The sequence below is a fragment of the Lepidochelys olivacea genome, assembly GCF_965140295.1.
Source record: "Lepidochelys olivacea isolate rLepOli2 genome assembly, chromosome: 1".
NCBI classification, from domain to species: domain Eukaryota; kingdom Metazoa; phylum Chordata; order Testudines; family Cheloniidae; genus Lepidochelys; species Lepidochelys olivacea.
Genome location: NC_140411.1, coordinates 61,395,187 through 61,415,295, shown reverse-complemented (window position 1 = coordinate 61,415,295; position 20,109 = coordinate 61,395,187). Strand labels below are relative to the sequence as shown.

General features: G+C 42.2%; 1 protein-coding gene across 1 annotated transcript in view; it reads right to left on the bottom strand.

Annotated features, from left to right (window-relative positions):
- The window catches only part of CPB2 (carboxypeptidase B2), a 38,264-nt gene extending 18,366 nt beyond the window's left edge, over positions 1-19,898 (bottom strand). Inside the window, exons 1-4 of the mRNA XM_084628768.1 lie at positions 19,765-19,898; positions 9,802-9,877; positions 3,035-3,159; positions 2,826-2,934 (exon numbers count right to left, since the gene is read on the bottom strand). Of these exons, the coding sequence (XP_084484894.1) occupies positions 2,826-2,934; positions 3,035-3,159; positions 9,802-9,877; positions 19,765-19,868 (414 nt within the window). The 5' untranslated portion in view covers positions 19,869-19,898. The remainder of the gene's footprint in view (positions 1-2,825; positions 2,935-3,034; positions 3,160-9,801; positions 9,878-19,764) is intronic.
- Between the last annotated feature and the right edge of the window lie 211 nt (positions 19,899-20,109).

Below are 20,109 nucleotides of genomic sequence, written 5' to 3'. Positions count from 1 at the left end.
TAACCCTGTGTAATCTCTCCTTGACAATTGTCACTGCATTTTAAGAGTGGGCCAAGCAGGGGAACCTCACCCTAATTTTTCAGAAAGGGGAACATTTTGGTAACATACTTTAAACTAGGGCGGTTGATTAATCGCAAATAACTCACACGATTAACTCAAAAAAACTAATCGCAATTAAAAAATTGATCATTAATCGCACTGTTACACACTAGAATACTAATTGAAATTTATTAAATATTTTTCATGTTTTTCTACGTTTGCAAATACATTGAGTTCTGTAACAACACAACATTACAGAGTGCACAGTGCTCACTTTATATTATAATTTTTATTACAAATATTTGCACTGTAAAAATGAAAAACAAGGGAAATAGTATTTTTCAATTCACTTCAGACAAGTACAATCTCTTTATCATGAAAGTGTAATATTTGAAAGTGCTTCACCACCCTCCTAGTGAAATAGTGCTTCCTAATATCCAGCCTAGATCTCCCCTACTGCAACTTGAGACCATTGCTTCTTGTTCTGTCATCTGCCGCCACTGAGAACAGCCTAGCTCCATCCTCTTTGGAACCCCTTGGAACTCCATCCTTGTATGCCCCTTCATGCTTTGGCCACCATTCCAGATCACAAGTCCAGATCTAATGCATCCAAGGGTGCTGAGGGAGTTGGCTGATGTGATTGCAGAGTCACTGGCCATTATCTTTGAAAATTCGTGGTGATCGGGGGAGGTCCCGGACGATTGGAAAAAGGCAAATATAGTGCCCATATTTTAAAACGGGAAGAAAGAGAACCCTGGAAACTACAGACCAGTCTGCCTCACTTCAGTCCCTGGCAAAATCATGAAGCAGGTCTTCAAGGAATCCATTCTGAAGCACTTGGAGGAGAGGAAGGTGATCAGGAACAGTCAACCTGGATTTACCAAGGGCAAGTCATGCCTGACCAACCTGATTGCCTTCTATGATGAGATAACTGGCTCTGCGGCTATGGGGAAAGCGGTGGATGTAATATAGCTTGACTTTAGCAAAGCTTTTGATATGGTCTCCCACAGTATTCTTGCCAGCAAATTAAAAAAGTATGGATTGAATGAAAAGTCTATAAAGTGGATAGAAAGCTGGCTAGATTGTTGGACTCAACAGGTAGTGATCACTGGCTCGATGTCTAGTTGGCAGCCAGCGTCAAGCGGAGTGCCCCTGGGATCGGTCCTGGGGCCAGTTTTGTTCAACATCTTTATTAATTATCTGGATGATGGGATTAATTGCACCCTGAACAAGTTCGCAGGTGACACTAAGCTGTGGGGAGAGGTAGACACACTGGAGGGTAGGGATAGGGTCCAGAGTGACCTAAACAAATTGGAGGATTGGGCCAAAAGAAATCTGATGAGGTTCAACAAGGACAGGTGCAGAGTCCTGCACTTAGGAAGAAAGAATCCCATGCACCGCTGCAGGCTGGTGACTGACTGGCTAAGCAGCAGTTCTGCAGAAAACGACCTGGGGATTACAGTGGACAAGAAGCTGGATATGAGTCAGCAGTGTGCCCTTGTTGCCAAGAAGACCAACGGCATATTGGGCTGTATTAGTAGGAGCATTGCCAGCAGATCGAGGGAAGTGATTATTCCCCTCTATTCGACACTGGTGAGGCCACCACTGGAGTACTGTGTCCAGTTTTGGTCCCCCCCCACTACAGAAGGCATGTGACAAATTGGAGAGAGTCCACCGGAGGGCAACGAAAATGACCAGGGGGCTGGGGCATGACTTATGAGGAGAGGCTGAGGGAACTGGGGTTATTTAGTCTGCAGAAGACAAGAGTGAGAGGGATCTGATAGCAGCCTTCAACTACCTGAAAGGAGGTTCCAAAGAGGATGGAGCTAGGCTGTTCGCAGTAGTGGCAGATGACAGAACAAGAAGCAATGGTCTCAAGTTGCAGTGGGGGAGGTCTAGGTTGGATATTAGGAAACACTATTTCACTAGGAAGGTGGTGAAGCACCACCTAGAGAGGTGGTGGAATCTCCATCCTTAGAGGTTTTTAAGGCCCGGCTTGACAAAGCCCTGGCTGGGATAATTTAGTTGGGGAATGGTCCTGCTTTGAGCAGCAGGTTGGACTCGATGACCTCCTGAGGTCTCTTCCAACCCTAATATTCTATGATTCTATGAAATCACAGGTGGAAGATTAGAGATGTAAAACACGCAGCAGGTCATCTAGCATAACTTTTTGCAGCAGCAAGGAAGAAAAGATATTAATCAAGAAAGAAAAACATATTCCTATCTTTGCATTTTCCCTAACCTTGCTTTCAATGAGCTTTCCACATTATTCTTACTAAAGACTTCTTTGGAGTGAACATTCAATCCATGTTAAGGCAATTTTGGCAGAAATACACAACTGCACCATGCAGAGTGCCTTTTTAGGTGAACTACAGAATGATCCATTGGAATTACCATTTTCAGAAGCAACTGAAGTTATGATTGTAGACTTAGGGTGAGCATTTACATGAAATCTAAAATGTCTTGACCAAATTTCATTTTAGGTAATTACATTGCACCTACCTTAAATTTCTCATATGATTTCAGTTGGTGGGTAAAGTGGTTCTTATGTAGTGTGTTTTGTAAGGTGCTTGGATCCTTCTTTAGTAAAGGTACTGTATTAAAGTGAACTATTATTAGCTAATCAATACAAATCTAATTGTTTCCCCTATAGGGCTGTCATGTAACAGTCCATATCTCCACCAGACAGTCCATATCACCATCATCATCAAATTAAATTTAAGCCCTTGTTAATGAAATAACAATAAATGCATAAAGGATCATGAGAAAAATATAACGTATCTTACTTCATTCAGAGAGTGATATTGTTCATAATAGGATGCAGAACTGCGGGGGTTGACTGTGTCATTGACAGTTTGTTTTTTGATAACTTCTTGAACATCGTCCATCAAAACTCTGAACAACAAACAAAAAGCATAAACCATTCTTAAGCAGTGTCGCCAATTGGCTTGAATTTCTGATTTCATATCTTCACAGCAAGAAATAAGAATCATACTTGTATCGGATGGTGGATCGGTTTAGCTCAGCTTTCACATCATTTATATCGGACACATTGACATAGAAATGGACTTCTTTGTTCTTCATAATGTTTTCAGCTGAATCAGGTTTCCAGAGAATAACCTACAAAGTTTCCAAAAACAATTTTTTTCACAAGGAAAGAAAAAATACTTTACCATTTAGTAAACATTCTGAACATGATCAAAACACAATACATGTTTTCAATCTAGTAGGTCATGTGTGGGAAGCAGTTTCATGTGTTGTGCTGTCACATCATGCTATTGCTGAAAATGAAAAGTGTGTGGGTAAGAAAAATTTATAACAGCTGAATATAAATTCATAAATCAAGAACAAAGGCAGGAACATCACCTTTCATGATATAATATTACTAGTTTAATATATCTGTTTAGCTGATTATTACAATCCAAATCCTCAAATCAGTGGAGGGTTATTTTTCCTGAGGGTATTTGGGGAATTAATGCAGCTCAGACTAGTTTTTGCAGTTATTGTATTCAGTGATTACTTTGATTAGAGCTGAACCAAATGCCAGAAGGGATTTCAAAATAAATCCAGATGAAGCAGCAATATAAAGGGGCCTAGAGAGATTAAAATTGGGCAGAAAATAAAATGAAATTCATTTTAGTAAAATTCAAGTTAGGAAAATGAAAGTTAATGAAATAAAATAATCTGAAACTCAGCTATTCAGTGGGAGATTGAAAATTGGGAAGCAATAATGTTGAAAAGACTTAGGGGTGGTAGTGGACAGCAAATTAGACATGAATTTATAATGCGAAAAAAGGCCAGTGCAATTTTTTTGCTGCATATTCAACACCAACGTGTCATGAAGTAGGTAAATAATAGCTCTTCTCTCCTTGGATCTGGTGCAACTACACTTTGAATATTGTATTAATTTTGATGCACCATACAGGACTATGTTAATTACAGGTGCCAACTTTCCAATGTGCTGGGGGGTGCTTGACCCCCACTTTGTCCCAGGCCCTGCCCCCACTCCACCTCTTCTCCCAAGCCCCCTCCTCTTCCCGCTCCACCCCTGCCCTGCCTCTTCCCACCCCATTCCGCTCTCTCCCCGGAGCGTGCGGTGCCCTCACTCCTCCCCAGAGCCCCTGTACGCTGTGAAACAGCTGACCGTGACAGGCAAGAGATGCGGGGAAAGAGGGGGAAGTGCTGATCGGTGGGGCCCACCGACGGACAGGTGGCACTGGGGCAGGAAAAGGGGAGTTGAGGGGGGTTGCCGGTGGGTGCTTAGCATCTGCCACTTTTTCCCTATGGGTGCTCCAGCCCCAGAGCACCCATGGAGTTGACGCCTATGATGTTAATGCAAACTAGGTAGTTTTTAGTTCACACCAGCAGCATCCACATGGGGCAGTTAGCACCCAACATTTTGGTGTGCTCTGCAATTCATACCTCCATAGCCTGCACTGCAGTGCAATGTAGCTATAGCCTTTGAAACAACCAACGTACAGAAAGCCTCTGGAGAATATATTCTAAATTTTAAACAAGATGAAGGGCCAGATTCCGAAAGGTACTTGGCTACCTAGTCACCTCTTTAGGTGCTTATGTCCACCATTAGAGGCTGGAGACATTCTCAGAACTAGTGCTTAGCTTCTGCCTAACCCAATAGGCACTGACATTGCTGCTGGTGGGCATGCACAAAACTGCCTTTGTCCTGATGCCACCCCATAGCTAAATAGCTACTTGGAGACCTAGCGCAAGCCAAAGTCCTAGCAGTCCCCAAGCGGGATTCTCAAACTGTGTGTTTCCTTGCCTGTCTTTCCAGCAGACCTGATCCCACATCCACATGCACAGCACACCTTCAGGCTTGGGCCCTGCATGCACGTATATACACACACACACAGAGAGAGTACATGTTCAGAGTACCTAGTAGTTAGGGCACTCACCACATTTAAATCCTCACTCTGCCTAATTTGGAGTAGGGACTTGAACCCAGTTCTGCTTACACTTCAGATGAGTGCCCTAATCACGGGGCTATTGGGTACACTGGACTGGGTTTTTCTCAACCTCTCCTGCAGAAGCTGTTCCTCTTTGTATAAAATAATTAAATATTTATTGTAAAAGGGACTTGAACCTGAGTCTCCCACATCCTAGCTAAGTGCCCTGACTTCTGGCCTATAAAGTTAGTCTCCCTCTGACTCAGTGAATAGTTAATTATTCATTTAAACTGGAACAGCTTCAGCAGGCGACTGAGAGAGAGAGAGAGAGAGCAAGAGACCTACCCGAGAATACCTCATAGCATGGTGATGAGGGCACTAACCTAGGATTCAAGCAACCTGGGTTAGAGTCCCTGCTCTAAATCAGGCTGAGTGGGAACTCAAAGCTGGTTTTCTTACATCCTATGGAAATGCTGGGCATTCGGGGCACACACACTTTTAAAAAAATAATAATAAGGGTGTCATTCTATTTTTCTGTGAGAAAGTGCTGCCCTGATGCAGAGGTTCCAGGCAGGGGGAGGCACCTAAGATCCAGATCAGTGGGAGGTAGGTACCTAAATACATTTGAAGACCTGGGCTCTAAGCCCCACACTTTTCCTCTGCTATCTTCTGGCAATGAATTCCACAGGCTAACTGTGTATTGTGTGAAAAACTATTTCCTTTATCAGTTATCCTTAAATGTTACATGTTCTGAAACCTTTCACTTTTCCTCCGTTCTGGCTGGCTTAGGCTGCTTCTCACTCTTCTTTCTTAGGGTTTGTCTACACTTAAAATGTGACAGTGGCTCAGCTGTGCTTCAATGTAGATACTACCTATACCTATGGTAACTAGGTTGACAGAAGAATTCTTCCGTCCGATCTAGCGCTATCTACATAGGGTCTTAGATCAGTTTAACTACACCACACAGGGGCATGGACCAGGGTCAAGGCACAAAACATTAAGAGTTGCAATGCCTACGTCCCCTATATGAATCTAGCCTTGGGTGCCTATCTCAGGGGCAGACTAGGGGTAAGGCCTGCAACATAGGCATTGACTCCGTGGTTGCTCTCGGGTTGGAGCAACCATGGGAAAAAAATAGAGGTGCTCAGAACCCACTGGCAGCCCTGCAGGTCAGCATCTCTCCCTTCACCCCCAGTGCCTCCCGCCTGCCGGCAGCCCCGCCAATCGGCTCCTCGCCTCCCTCCCAACACCTCCCACCCGCTGTGATCAGCTGTTCCATGGTATGCAGGAGGTGCCTGGGGATAGGGGGGAAGAGGCAGGGTGGGTGGGGCCAGAGCCTTGGGGGAAGGGGTGGAGTGTGGGTGGGGTCTGGGGCGGAATGGGAGTCAAGCACTCCCCTGGGACATTAGAAAATCAGCACCTCTGGCCCGCAATGCCTAAGTACCTTTGTGAATCTAGTCCTCAGTCTGTAGTATAGGCAGGACAATAGAGGTTTAAATTAGTTTTAAGGAGACATATCATACAATCTGAATGCAATCAATTAAGCTGCTAGTCTTGAATACCCAGTATGAAGGCCGTATTCAAAGGTGAATCTAAATCTGGAGGGAGTGTAAACTGGTATAACTTACACTTTCTTTCCAGCCCCACTAAAATATATATTGCATCAACGTATGTATTTGTTCAATAACCACTTTAAGAACATGCAACCTTCTAGTACATATTTCTCTAAATCTGGCCTACTAAGTCTGAGTATAAGGAAGTACAATGAAGTCTAAGTTGGTATAAGTAAGTTAGCATAGAGTCTAGCAGGTGAATGAAGTAATCCAGGTAACACAGGAATTGTCAGAATGGCTCAGACCATTGGTCCATTTTGTCCAGTATCCTGTCACCAAAGTGGCCAATACTAACAATGTCAGAGGCAGACACAAGAATCTCTGCAGGAGGCAGTGATGGGCTAACTTGCCCCCAGAGAGAGGTTAGCTTATGCCCACAAGCATGACAGTTTATATCCCTTCCAAAACTCTCATTAATTTTCAGATATTTATTATTATAACTCTGTCAGTGTACAATGCTTTGCTGAATCCTGCCACCCTCTTGACCCCAGTGATATCTTCTGGCAATGAATTCCACAGGCTAATTGAGTATTGTGTGAAAAACTATTTCCTTTGTCAGTTATGCTTAAATGTTACATATTCTGAAACCTTTCAGTTTCAATACACATTTTTTGTTCTTATATTAGGAGATGAACGGCAGTGGTCATTCTATCTTCTATATACCATTAATTACTAAAGGCAGCACTGCCTATATTTAAGGTTGCCTGATATTTCCCATTATAAGACCCAGTTTTCCACTGCATTTGCTTTTAACTTTGCCAAACTGGCCTACTAAATTGTGGTAAAAATTTCCATGCCACATGACAGCCTCAGGCTGATTTTTATTTTTTAAGTTTCAGCTAAAATAGCTCCACTGTTTCTGAGAACAAGAATTCATTGTTTTGCCCATGTTAAAAAAGTTCTTACAGCTGTTTAATTAAGAAGCTTTAGTGCCCTCATGCTTTGGAGCAGGGACTTGAAATTTGGCATGGGTTTGACCTTTATGCCTTTTGGCATCCCCATTGAAAATCCACCCAAATGTGGCCAAGTTATAACCCTCTGAACATTCTCAGTTCACACATGATCAGTAGAGGCTAGTTAGAATTTGGCAGGAAAATCACAGAATGCTCTACCTTCACTGAGCATGCTTCAACCCAGTTCTGCAGGAACTGAGCAAGACTTTCCCTTTGTGATGCTGGAAATCAAATGCCAGCTCTGGCCAAGGCCATAGGCTTTAACTAAGAACTGACAAACCCATAGCTGGAAACCAAACCAGCTCACCTGTATGTTAATTTTGTTCAAAATAGGTATTAGTCTTATAAGAATGTATTTAGTGTTTAGACTCTATGAAATGCTTGTAAGTTGCTGCATGCATTAATCTCATTTGTAACATCTGCATTCCATGCTAAAAGGTAAAATATAAGTTTGTTTTATAATTGTAAAATGCCTGCTCTGAACTTGTGAGGTCAGACGGGAAGAGTAGTTCCTTTGCCCATCGAGAAGGACTATCAAGACTTAATGAGCCATCAAGGACAAAAAGCTTTTTTGATTGCCCCAACCACCCAGGAAGAATTTACGTGCAGGAGCCCTCATCCCATTGGCTTGATCTCTGGGGGAAGGTCATATAGAGATGCTCACAAGAAGAAATGGTGATCTCTTTGCTGTTTGAATTTTCACAGGGCCAGAGACACTAAACTAATCCCCAGGAGTTATCCCTAGGTCTGCCCGGAAAGACATTTTGAATTGACAGATAACTATATCTCTGTCATCTTTAGGAACTGTAGATGGTAACTCATTTGTGTATGTTTGCTTGCTTTAATCTATAAATAACTCTCTCAATTTTCTTCCTAGCTATTACACCTTTAGACAGATTGGCTTCAGGCATTGTCTTTGGTGTAGGAGCTAGGGTACCAATTGATCTGTGGTAAGTGACTGGTCTTTTGGGATTGAAAGCAACCTGATTATTTTGTGGTTTTTGGTGTAAGTGACCATTTATCACTAAGTCCAGTTTGTCTGAGTGGCAAGATAGACTGGAGAGTCAAAGAGGACTGTCTGTGACTTCATGGTAAGACTGTTATAGTGATCCAGGAATTCACACTCGTTACTGGGTAGGTGAAATCTAATTACAGAACATACCACCAGTTTGGGGTGTCTGCCCTGTCTTTGACAGTCTGTCCTGAGGTTGGCACTCTCAGTTGTGAGGCACTCCAGACAGCATGAAACCCTTTACTTACTCTTTCTGGCATGTAGGGGGTGTGGCACCATGGACTGGAACTGCGTACAGGGAGATTGTCTCTCCTCTGCTTTCCGTGCCCCCCCCCACACCCCCAGCCACACTGGAATGCAGAGTGAGGGAAGAGGGGATTACAGTAGCTGGAGAGAGAGGAGGGTGATCCACAGGTAGAGGGTGGGATGCAGCAGAAAGGGGAGGGAAACGGGAGCTGGTGTGGAGGAGGTGGATAGGAGCAGTTGGTGAGGGAGATAAGAAGCGGGGAAGGATAGGTGAAGGGTGGGAGGGCAACAGGAGTCAGGGGAGCAAATTGGACAGAGACAGGCTATGGGCACAGGGGCTGTTAAAGGCTCTGATGATCAGGACACATCATGAGGGATCCTGGTAACGACACTGATTGGGGAAATGGTTATGCTTTTCATTATGGGGTGCTGACTTCAAACGAAAATATGATGAAATAATGGGGGAAGTGCTTTAGAACAAAATTGGATGCCTTATTTTAATTAAATGCTCTTTCCTGTAATGGCAGATGGAAATCACAAAATCCTGTTGGTGTTCTAAGAGATTATGAGTTCTAGATGAAGAGATTCTTATTATCTAAACTCTGTCTTTAGCAAAACACCACCAAGTACTGTAAAATCCAGTCCTGCGTGTCGGGATCCTAGAAGTCATACAGTCAGAAATTGCATCAGCTTATGCTCCTGGGACTTCCTGACAAATGATTTTACCAACCATCACATGTCAGTACTTTATCATCTTTGTTTTGTTGCTGCTAATATACAAAATCAATTACATAATTCTGAAATCGGGTGCTTGATATAATATGATAAAATGTTATCAGTCAACAGAATCTGCTCATCTCAATCAGTAGACATTAAATTGATGGAAATAAAGCATCTATTGCGCTTCTACAAACTAAAAAAATATATAACATAAGAGAATGAAAGGGGGATCTAAATCTTCCTCCCAGTGGAATGGCATTGGTGTGCCTGAGAGCAGAATTTAGCCGAGAGTTTATAGAGAAAAAAATTACCTCAAAGTTGGTGGTTAAATTCTGAAGGAATTCAGCTTGTCTGTCTGATCGTGGGAGAGCACACAACACTTGATCACTGGAAAGAAAAAGACATTCAGAAAAAGCAAAGGCTTGAGTGTGAGCACGAAAACATTTTGTATTGATGTACAAGTCTGAACAGTCCATCTCAGTCCCAATTGGTTTCTCTGACTTAGGGGCTAGTGGAGCCAAAGGAGGTTCAAGCAATGAAAGCGCTGGGCCAGATTCTATCCCCTTTGCATTGCTGGAAAGCTCCTGGAGCTCCCCCAAATGGAGGAGTCCCCAGCTGATAAAAAGCTGAAGTAGCAGTAGTTCTTACACTGCTCTCCCATAGCCCCGGGGTGTGTCTGGAACCAGCCTGACCTATTTTAGAGCAGCCCGAGGCACTGTAAAGGACATCAGGGCTGGTGAATAACTGGTCCCAGGATTAGAAAGCTGTAACTAGCTCTTATGCTGCAGTCCCAAGAGGATGCTGAGTGCAGCAGAGAAACTGGCCCTCTCTCTTTACCTGATGAGGTCATACTGTGAGCACCTGATGGCAGGGATTTCCCTAAGCTCCCCCCTACACCCCCCCCCCGAATTTCCCCAACACCCCCCCACCCCGTTTTGTGAACTAGTTACATGCAGTGTTGCCAATTTAGTGGCTGTTTGGACATTTGTGCCACAAGTACTCCTTTTCTTTTTGTGAAACATTAATACACACTTTAGAACCATATGTATGATAAAATATGTGTATCTGCAAAAGTATAATACATTTGAGAAGTATGAACATAGACTAGCTTCCTTATACAGCTGTTGTTTTTTTATGACAATGTCAGTGCATTCATTTCGGTGATGTTGGCCAACCTAATACTTTCAAATTATGATTTGTAAGCAAAGTCTAAATGAGCTCTCCCTGATAGCTAGTGATGGGCTGGGGGGAAAGGCTTCAGGACCAAACTGTATTTACATTCACACCTAATCTACCTAGGTGTCCAGCAAACAGAGCTGTGTTGCCCAGGTGATAGATTTTGGCTGGGGTTTGGTTACAAATCACTTGAATGCAGGGGGGAGGGTAATTAAATGTTGTTGACCTTATTGTTTGAGTAAAGGGCAGTGGAACTGTACTTAGCCTCTGCTGATTGAGTGCATCAAGAGAGAGGGTGGGGACAGGTGTTTTGCTTGATGGTCTGCCTGAGTCACAAGTACTATTTGACCTGCCCCTCTCCACTGTTTAAAGACTGCACTGATTAGGCTCCATGGATAGTTTCTTGTTTTGTTAAGTGACCACTACAGTTGAAATCACTGATAATCAGGTCAAAGTGCTAAGACCTGCTGTGGGACAGCATTTCTGTGGAAGAGATGGCCCCGCCTGCACTAGCAGCGAGGTTCACCCACTGAGAGCTCAGCTGAAATCACTGAGAGCTGGGTGGAACCTCAAGAGACCAACTGGCAGAGGTCACAGTGGCAGGTAGCAGCAGAAAGTGATGGTGCAGGGCCATTGGCAATAGAGTGATGGAGTGAACGGTGGCACAATGAATAACAGTGACCAGAGCTAACAGTGAGCAGCTGGAGGAATGAGCAAGGTGCCTTCTTGCCCCCCACCTGGGAGGTGAACTCATGTGAAAGCACCTCTGAACTCTGAGTCTCCACTGACCCAGGACACCAGTGAGTGTTAATGAGGCTGTTAAAAATGCGGGAGACATAACACAGTTCATGCGAACAAACATGGCTGTGGCATCATACTTTCTATTTAAGCAAGAGATACCACACATTATAGACTGGAGGCCAATGTTAAGTGCATTGTCACTTGTTCATCCTGAAGCTGAACACTGGTTCTGAACAAGACCAGCAAATGCTCACTATCTTTCTGCAAGAAACTCAACTGACTGGCTAGAATGATGCAACACTGAAAGACTCAACAGTTGAAAAAGTGAAGAACTCTCTCACCACATTCAAAAAATTTGCATACATGGCTGATGAATGCACCTATGCAAATGGGCATCAAGTATTAAGTCATGTGTACATTATCTTGATATCTGTGGTAGGCCAGTAGATGCATTTCTAGATGTTCAAGTTATAGAAGACACACTGGCATCATCTGTGACAACCCACATCTTAGAAGAGTTAAATGCTTCTCAGTTGGACCCCAAACAGATGGCTGCTTGTGCATTTGATGGAGCTGCAAACTTCTCTGGAAGACATGGTGGAGTACAAGCTTTGCTTAGAGAAAAGTGTAACCCTAATCTCTCCTATACACACTGTAGAGGCCCTCTACTCCAACTAGTGCTTGTACGAGCTGCAGACTCTTCAAAAGACATTTAAAAAGCTACACATTTAATGTCTTCATTATATTCTTTTTTCAGCAAGAGTCCAAAAAGACTGAATATCTTGGAAAATATAGAAGATACAGTGGGACTGAAGTTCAAATTAGTCCAACCTGGGAAAACCCTCTGGCTTTCTCATGAACGATTCTTGGCTGTTGTCTTAAAATTACTCCAGCCGTTATTACTGGCTTTGGAAAGTATCAGTGAAGATGGGATGGATCTAAGTAGTGAGGCTGGTGGATTACTTTTGCTACTACATTCAGAGAAGACTATTGCCGTTCTCTCTCTTGTAAGTCTATGTTGAAACCACTTGGGTCATTAAACAATGCCATCCAGGCATCTGCTACAGCAGTAGTAGATCTTTGTCCAGCAATAGAAGCTACATTAATTGGATTGGATTAATACATTGGATTAATCAGAGAGCTATGCATTGAAAAAGTACTGGAAGAAGCAAAGACTTCAGTCCAGAAGTTGACTAATGAAGGCATTTATATTGAATCCTTAAGTGAAGAGGACAAGAGGTGTTTGTTAAGACAACTGAAAAAAGTACACAGACATGATTCTTAAAAATCTACAACAGCGACTTCTAGATTCTACTCAACCTCTATGTAGCTTTTATGGATCCCTGTCCTATAAAACACCGACAGTTGAGTGGAGTGAGGCACTACCAGCAATGGGGCTGCCATGTGCTCAGGACAGAATAGAGAATTTGAACACAGAGTGGAATATCATTCAATGAATGAATGAAGATTTGACTTCTACTTCTTTTTTATCATCACTAGTGGCTCGACTTGATCTTTGTGCTATGTTTCCTGGGATGAAGGAAGTAGGAGTTCATCTCTTGCTACTTCCAGTCACAACAGCTACAGCTGAGCATTCTTTTTCATCATTGAATAGAATTTTGTGTTCTGAAAAAAGTCGCCTTCTGCCTGATCATGTGAATGAACTAATGAGCATATCAATTGAAGGAATGGAAGTTCCAGACACACAAGAAGCCACCAAAGATGAATGCATTGCATTCAAGAAGTTCATTATCAGAGTTGTGCAAAATTATAATAAAAAACCAAGAAGGATGTAGATGTAGTGCTTCATAGAAGGCTTGAGTAGCCAACTTTAATTTGTGTGATGATTTTAAAACATGATTTAAATCTAATAAAATGGTCATGAAACATTTCTCAGTTTTTACTATGGTGCCATACAGCCCACCTTCACCCTCATGGTCTCACCCCTCATCAGCCCTGACACCTCCCCCCCTGTAATTTTGAACACCCCCACTAATTTCAATTCCTGGGGAAAACACTGCCTGATGGCATGTCCTGGATTGCCACAAAATATGAATATACTCCTTACTTACACATATTAAGGATGCCCCAGCTCTCTTTTCTTCCCAGCGCCCAATCCTGTTGATCTCCGCCTTCCTTTGCTCCCCTCCCCTACCATCTACCTGCCTGTGGGTCATTTGGAACCCTATATACCACTGACCGGCTCCTCTCTCTCATTCTTTACAGTTACTGATACTCATCATCCTGCTTGAAACCCATAGCCAGAGTGGCCAGCTATCTGTTGTGCTGCTTAGTGGTCCAGTTGTTCAGTTCAGAGCTAGGTGTCCTTCCTCTGACTGCATCCCTCACCCAAATCAGTGCCTGTTCATCACTGTAGGGAGAGACTGAGATGGGAAGCAGACCAAAGATGCACACACGCTGCTGACTGGGAGTTAAGGAATAACTTTCAACCCCTATATAAGTGCAGAACAGTGGTGGTTTAAATGCACCCTTATCAGGGAGTTAGGAGAAGCCTGAAATAGTACATGTGTATCAGGGATGCCAAGGGTTGGCTGTCCTTAAGAGTGAGATTTATAGCCTCAAAGAGTCAGGTGGTGTGCTAGGTCATTGCTGAAAACAGGGACTCTCATCTTTAACCTATAAATAACTCTCTCAATTTTCTTCCTAGCTATTACACCTTTAGACAGATTGGCTTCAGGCATTGTCTTTGGTGTAGGAGCTAGGATACCAATTGATCTGTGGTAAGTGACTGGTCTTTTGGGATTGAAAGCAACCTGATTATTTTGTGGTTTTTGGTGTAAGTGACCATTTATCACTAAGTCCAGTTTGTCTGAGTGGCAAGATAGACTAGAGAGCCAAAGAGGACTGTCTGTGACTTCATGGTAAGACTGTTATAGTGATCCAGGAATTCACACTCGTTACTGTGTAGGTGAAATCTAATTACAGAACATACCACCAGTTTGGGGTGTCTGCCCTGTTTTTGACAGTCTGCCCTTGGCAACATCCAATAGTCCCAGTTTTTAATCCAACCAGCACTTAATAGTTTGTTTTAAAATATGCGTTGTTTAATATTGCATATGGAACACTTAAATGTCCTCATCCATAGTAAGTCTAGGGCACGTGAGAACTCTAGATGCAATGCAAACCAGTGGATTTTAATAAAAACAATTATTTGCTGGTTGGAACAAAAACCTGGATGGTTGACGATCCCTGAGACATAAATTTGTCCAGTGTGGTTTACATTTTGAACTGTATTTTGCAAAACCCACCATCTTTTGATCAAGTCCTGCTCGTTTTTTGGGTGAATTCAGATTTTTTTTTTTGCCTGCCAAGCATTCACACACACAAACAACCCACCCACCCCCGCTGCGTAGCTTCTTCTCTCCTCTTGCACGCGTATAGAACGTGGGCCAGTAATCTCCATGCTTACCACAGTACACAAGTTTGGAAAGTGGCTTTCCAAGCTCTAAGCCTTGTGCCTGAGGCCCTCGATATATTGTTGTCTCTTGCAGTGCCTGAGTAAAAATATTTTAAATCTTTATATATTTACTCAAAATGAGTGGGATAAGCTCAAGAATCTGTGTGAGAGTGAGACAGCTTGCTAATGAGTGAGTCTGAGAAAGACTTGACATGTCTGGTGTATTGGTAGGGGGAGCAGGGAGAGGAGGCGGTGCAGGTCTGAGCTCCATTTCCATTTTCTTGGAGTGGAAGCTGCTGACCCAGAAACCCCATGGTGCTGGTGACAGTGCATGAAGCAAGCTCTTGAAGGATGACTGACAACACCATTTCAGAAGATTGCCCTTAAAACAAAACAGACAGGGCTCTCAAAACATGTAGTTTTAATCTGTGGATCATGATTGTCACAACCCACTGCTGTGATTGATTTCTAGCTGTGACCTGACTGAGGCTAGCAACCAAGTGATTTATCATTTCTGATTTTAGCGGTGTTCCATGCAATCACTGTTGTTTCTCAGGCAGAACCAACAATGTGCAGCTTCTTCCCCTCCCCCCCATCATACGAGAGAGAACCAAACAGCAATCACAGTTATGCAGCATTGGCTACTTGCCCACTTCTCAGGGCAAGGGCACTACATAGCTTGTCATTGGGGTTGTTTTGAAAAGGAGCTTGTCTCCTGATGCTGCTATCTACCATGGGAGTTAATTTTACAAAGGGTGCCTGAACTGGGCTGCCTGCATGTGACTTCTTCATGTAAGTTCCATCACTCATTATAGTGCAAAGTCTTACAATAAGGTGACTACTGTGTATTCATATCACTGTCTTCTGTTGGATGGAATCAGAACTGCTCGGCTGACTGTTATAGGCATTACATTAGTCAACAGTTAATTGAGATTCTCCTATAACTTATGTTGGAAGGGCCTGTGCTTTTGGAGCAGAAGGATCTGAATTCTGTCCTTATTGTTATTGTGCAATTTGGTGTGCACCCTGGAGAAATTGTGAAATCCTACTGAGATATCTGGAGGACAGGAACTGAGAATTCTTATCCTAGACCCTCTCCAATCTGGCTTCTGTCACTTTCCTGTAACTGAAACCACTCTCTCCAAAGTCTCTAATGACCTCTTCCTAGCCAAATCTAGAACTAGTACTCCATCCTCATCCTTCTTGATGCATCAACTACCTTTTACATCATCGAACTTGCTTTCATCTTGAAACCCAGTCCTCTCTGGGCTTCCATGACTTTATCCTCTCCTGGTTTTCCTCCTCTCTCTCTAATTGCTTTTCAGTGTGCCTGTCATAAATATAAAGGGAAGGGTAAACACCTTTAAATCACTCCTGGCCAGAGGAAAAACCCTTTCACCCGTAAAGGGTTAAGAAGCTAGGATAATCTCGCTAGCACCTGACCAAAATGACCAATGAGGAGACAAGATACTTTCAAATCGGGGGCGAGGAGGCGGGGGGAGAAACAAAGGGTTCTCTCTGTCTGTGTGATGCTTTTGCCGGGAACAGAAAAGGAATGGAGTCTTAGAACTTAGTAAGTATTCTAGCTAGATATGCGTTAGATTCTGTTTTGTTTAAATGGCTGATAAAATAAGCTGTGCTGAATGGAATGTATATTCCTGTCTTTGTGTCTTTTTGTAACTTAAAATTTTGCCTAGAGGGATTCTCTATGTTTTGAATCTGATTACCTTGTAAGGTATTTACCATCCTGATTTTACAGAGGTGATTCTTTTACTTTTTTTCTTCAATTAAAATTCTTCTTTTATGAACCTGATTGCTTTTTCATTGTTCTTAAGATCCAAGGGTTTGGGTCTGTGTTCACCTATGCAAATTAGTGAGGATTTTTATCAAGCCTTCCCCAGGAAAGGGGGTGTAGGGTTTGGGGAGGATTTTGGGGGGAAAGACGTTTCCAAGCGGGCTCTTTCCCGGTTATATATTTGTTAGACGCTTGGTGGTGGCAGCAATAAAGTCCAAGGGCAAAAGGTAAAATAGTTTGTACCTTGGGGAAGATTTAACGTAAGCTGGTAAAAATAAGCTTAGGGGGTTTTCATGCAGGTCCCCACATCTATACCCTAGAGTTCAGAGTGGGGAAGGAACCTTGACAGTGCCTATCAAGGGCTCCTCCTCATCCCCCCTCCAACTTCCTGTGGGTGTTCCATAGGGCTCTGTCCTTGTTCCCTTTCTCATCTTCCTCTGGACATTAGCTCTGCGTAATCTTATGTACAAAGACAAATTCAAATACCATTTCCATGCTGACAACTCACAGATCCCTCTCTACTCCAGACCTGTCTCCTTCTGTCCAAACTAAAATTTCAGACTGTTTCTTTGACATCTCCTCATGGATGTCTAGTTACCAATTCAAAGTCAAAACAGAGCTCTTAATCTTCTCCACAACCTCTCCCCACTATCTCCTCTCTCGATAACTGTGGACACCACCACCATCCTGCCGGTCATTCAGGCCTGTAATCTGGGTGTCATCTTTGACAGAGACCTCTCTCTAGATCCTCATATCAAGTCTATGTCTAAATCATGAAGATCCTTTCTGGATAACATATCTATGATATGGCCTTTCCTATCAATCTACACAGCTAAAGCTCTCATCCAATTTTTTAATCATCTCATGTCTCAATTATTGCAACATCCTTTTCTCTGGTCTTGAAAAATGCGGTATTGCCCCACTCATATTTATTCAGAATGCTGCTACAAAGATCATTCTGATAGTCAATTGCATTGACTGTCAATCTTCTCTTTCCATCCCTCCACAGACTTTGCCTTCTCTATCTCTTGAAATGTGACCTACCTATCTTTAGATTCAAGGCCCTTCATTTCTATGCCTACCTATGATTTCTCCTCTGATCGGCCATCACCCACTTGTTAAATTTTCAGACACCTCCAGTATTTCTCTCTGTTGTTCTTCATGCTTGGGAGCTGCTCCTTGTAAACATCAGCAAAGCTATCTTATTATCCACCTTCACATCCCTCCTTAAATCTCTCCTTTCCCATGATGCCTACAAAAAACTTGGCAACAGCCAGACTCTGATGTTCTGAGAGACCATTGTCCGTCATGCTGCCCACTATTGTCTCATTATGTTCTTGTACTCCCTCGTCAGTCAGTCTGTATCCATGTGTTGTCACTTATCTTCTACATAGATCGCAAGCTCTCTTTTTGTTCTGTGTTTGTACATTGCCTAGCACAAAGGAATCCTGGTGTACAAATAGGGCTCTTGGGCACCATGGTAATACAAATAGTAAATAAGCATAACAGGTGGCCATGGATTTGTTACAGCTTCTTTCTGGCAGCCATGAGTGTCCTTAATCTCACCCTGTACGTATCTTGCTTTCCACAACTCATGGCTTGTATTTTTGACACATAAAATTGTCCCTCGTGACTAGGAATTAAGATATTTCATGACAATGGAGAACAGAGTTGTGAACAATGGAGTCTGTTCCCTCCCACACACCTTTTAGGTGCTGTAAAACCATCTCCACCCTTATCCCCTCCCTAAAACAGTTCAGTGAGATGGACACATTCCAGCGTTGCCAACTTTCATGATCTTATTACTAGCCTTGCAATATTTGGCATTTTTCTTAAAGATCCACCTTCTGGAATCATGCTACAGGCATTGTGGTTACAGAGAAAAGTTTGGAAATGTGATCCCTAAATGCTCTGATACCAGTAGTCAAATAAAATGCATTAGTTTTGAAATCTCATGACTTTTCAGCCAATTTCAATGTTTTTAGGGGACCTGACTCATGATTTTTGAACACTGGCAGTTGCAAATACTGCATTTCTGCTGACTAGGTCAAATCTTAACTATTTTGTTTATACGTTAAAAAAAGCTTCAACTGGTCTAAATTGGTGTAGCTCCATTGACTTCACCCAAAGGTTATTTTAATGAACCTGTCCACTTCCTTCCCTATTTATCCCATTGTGCGTAACCAGTTGTAACCTGTATTTGGGTAACCATTGGAAAATGTGATTACAACACAAGGCAATAAAAACAATCTTGTGTTTCGGGCACAAGACTAGGAGCCGGCAGACCGGCATCTAGCTTCTATTCCCAGTTCTGCCACAAACTTTTAGTGTGAACCTGAGTAAGTCACATAATAAGAGTGTTGTGAGGTTTAATTCATTAATATTTGTGTAGCAGTTTGATATCTTCCAATAGTAGATGCTATTTAATCATGATTATTTTTGTTACTGGTTTTGCTCAATATTTGCATTATCTTTTTATCTCCACATAGCACAGCGTTTCAGATTTTAAAACCAACTAAATATTAGAAAATATAATCTTTTTGGCTGTTTTTGTTTCTGGCATCTGTTTTCATGTTTTCACCAGAGCTTTTTGGTTTCAGGCCATTTCTGAGGTTTATCAATAGGTAACAATAAAGCTGGTTCTCAGATGTCATACACGGATGAAATGGCTATTCGAAAATGAATTATGGCAGGAAAAAACAATCATAAAAACTCTTTTAGAAAGAAAACAGATTGTTAGCACTTTCAGAAATGGTTTCTATTTCCACTTCAAGAAGTAATTCATTTAAAGCCTTGTTTTAAGGCAAATGAAGCAAATTATTTTTTCCCATTAAGCTTAAGTATGCCATTTAACTGCATTCCAGAGCACTGACTGAACAGAATTGATTTGCACTTAAACCAAAAAGAATAGTTTTAATATGATTAAAAACATAGGATTTATGGTTGCAAAGGAGACATATATTAATTTCATTGCCTACGTCATCTATATATTATATTGATCTATACATCCAATTACAAATGCAATAAATAACCTTAGATCTTTGTAAAATGTTTGTTTATACCAGTAGGAGATATTATGGTTCAGCCAGACAACCTTCCGTACCCACAGCCACTAAAATACAGATAGTACCAGGAGTTTGTTACCTTTGAAAAGTAAAGACATGCTTTTGCTGAATGCAGATAGCTAGGGTGACAAATAGAAGGTAAAACTTCATCTCAGCAGCATCTGCCATGAAATCAAGTGCCATTAGAGGAAGCCAAGGGTTCAGGACCTACACTATAGATTTCTAAAACCATTATTTGAAGAGTGGTTAAAATTTAATACTGTCACTCTTCTCTGTCCCCTGCTTCCTGTGGTTGAGTAAATGTGACTTAATTCCTGTGGGAGATTCTGATCATATTGATGAAGCAAATACTAGAAGGGACATGGTACATTTTAATCATTTTCATATTGATGAGTCACTTTTTCTTCTGAGCTTTTAAATAATT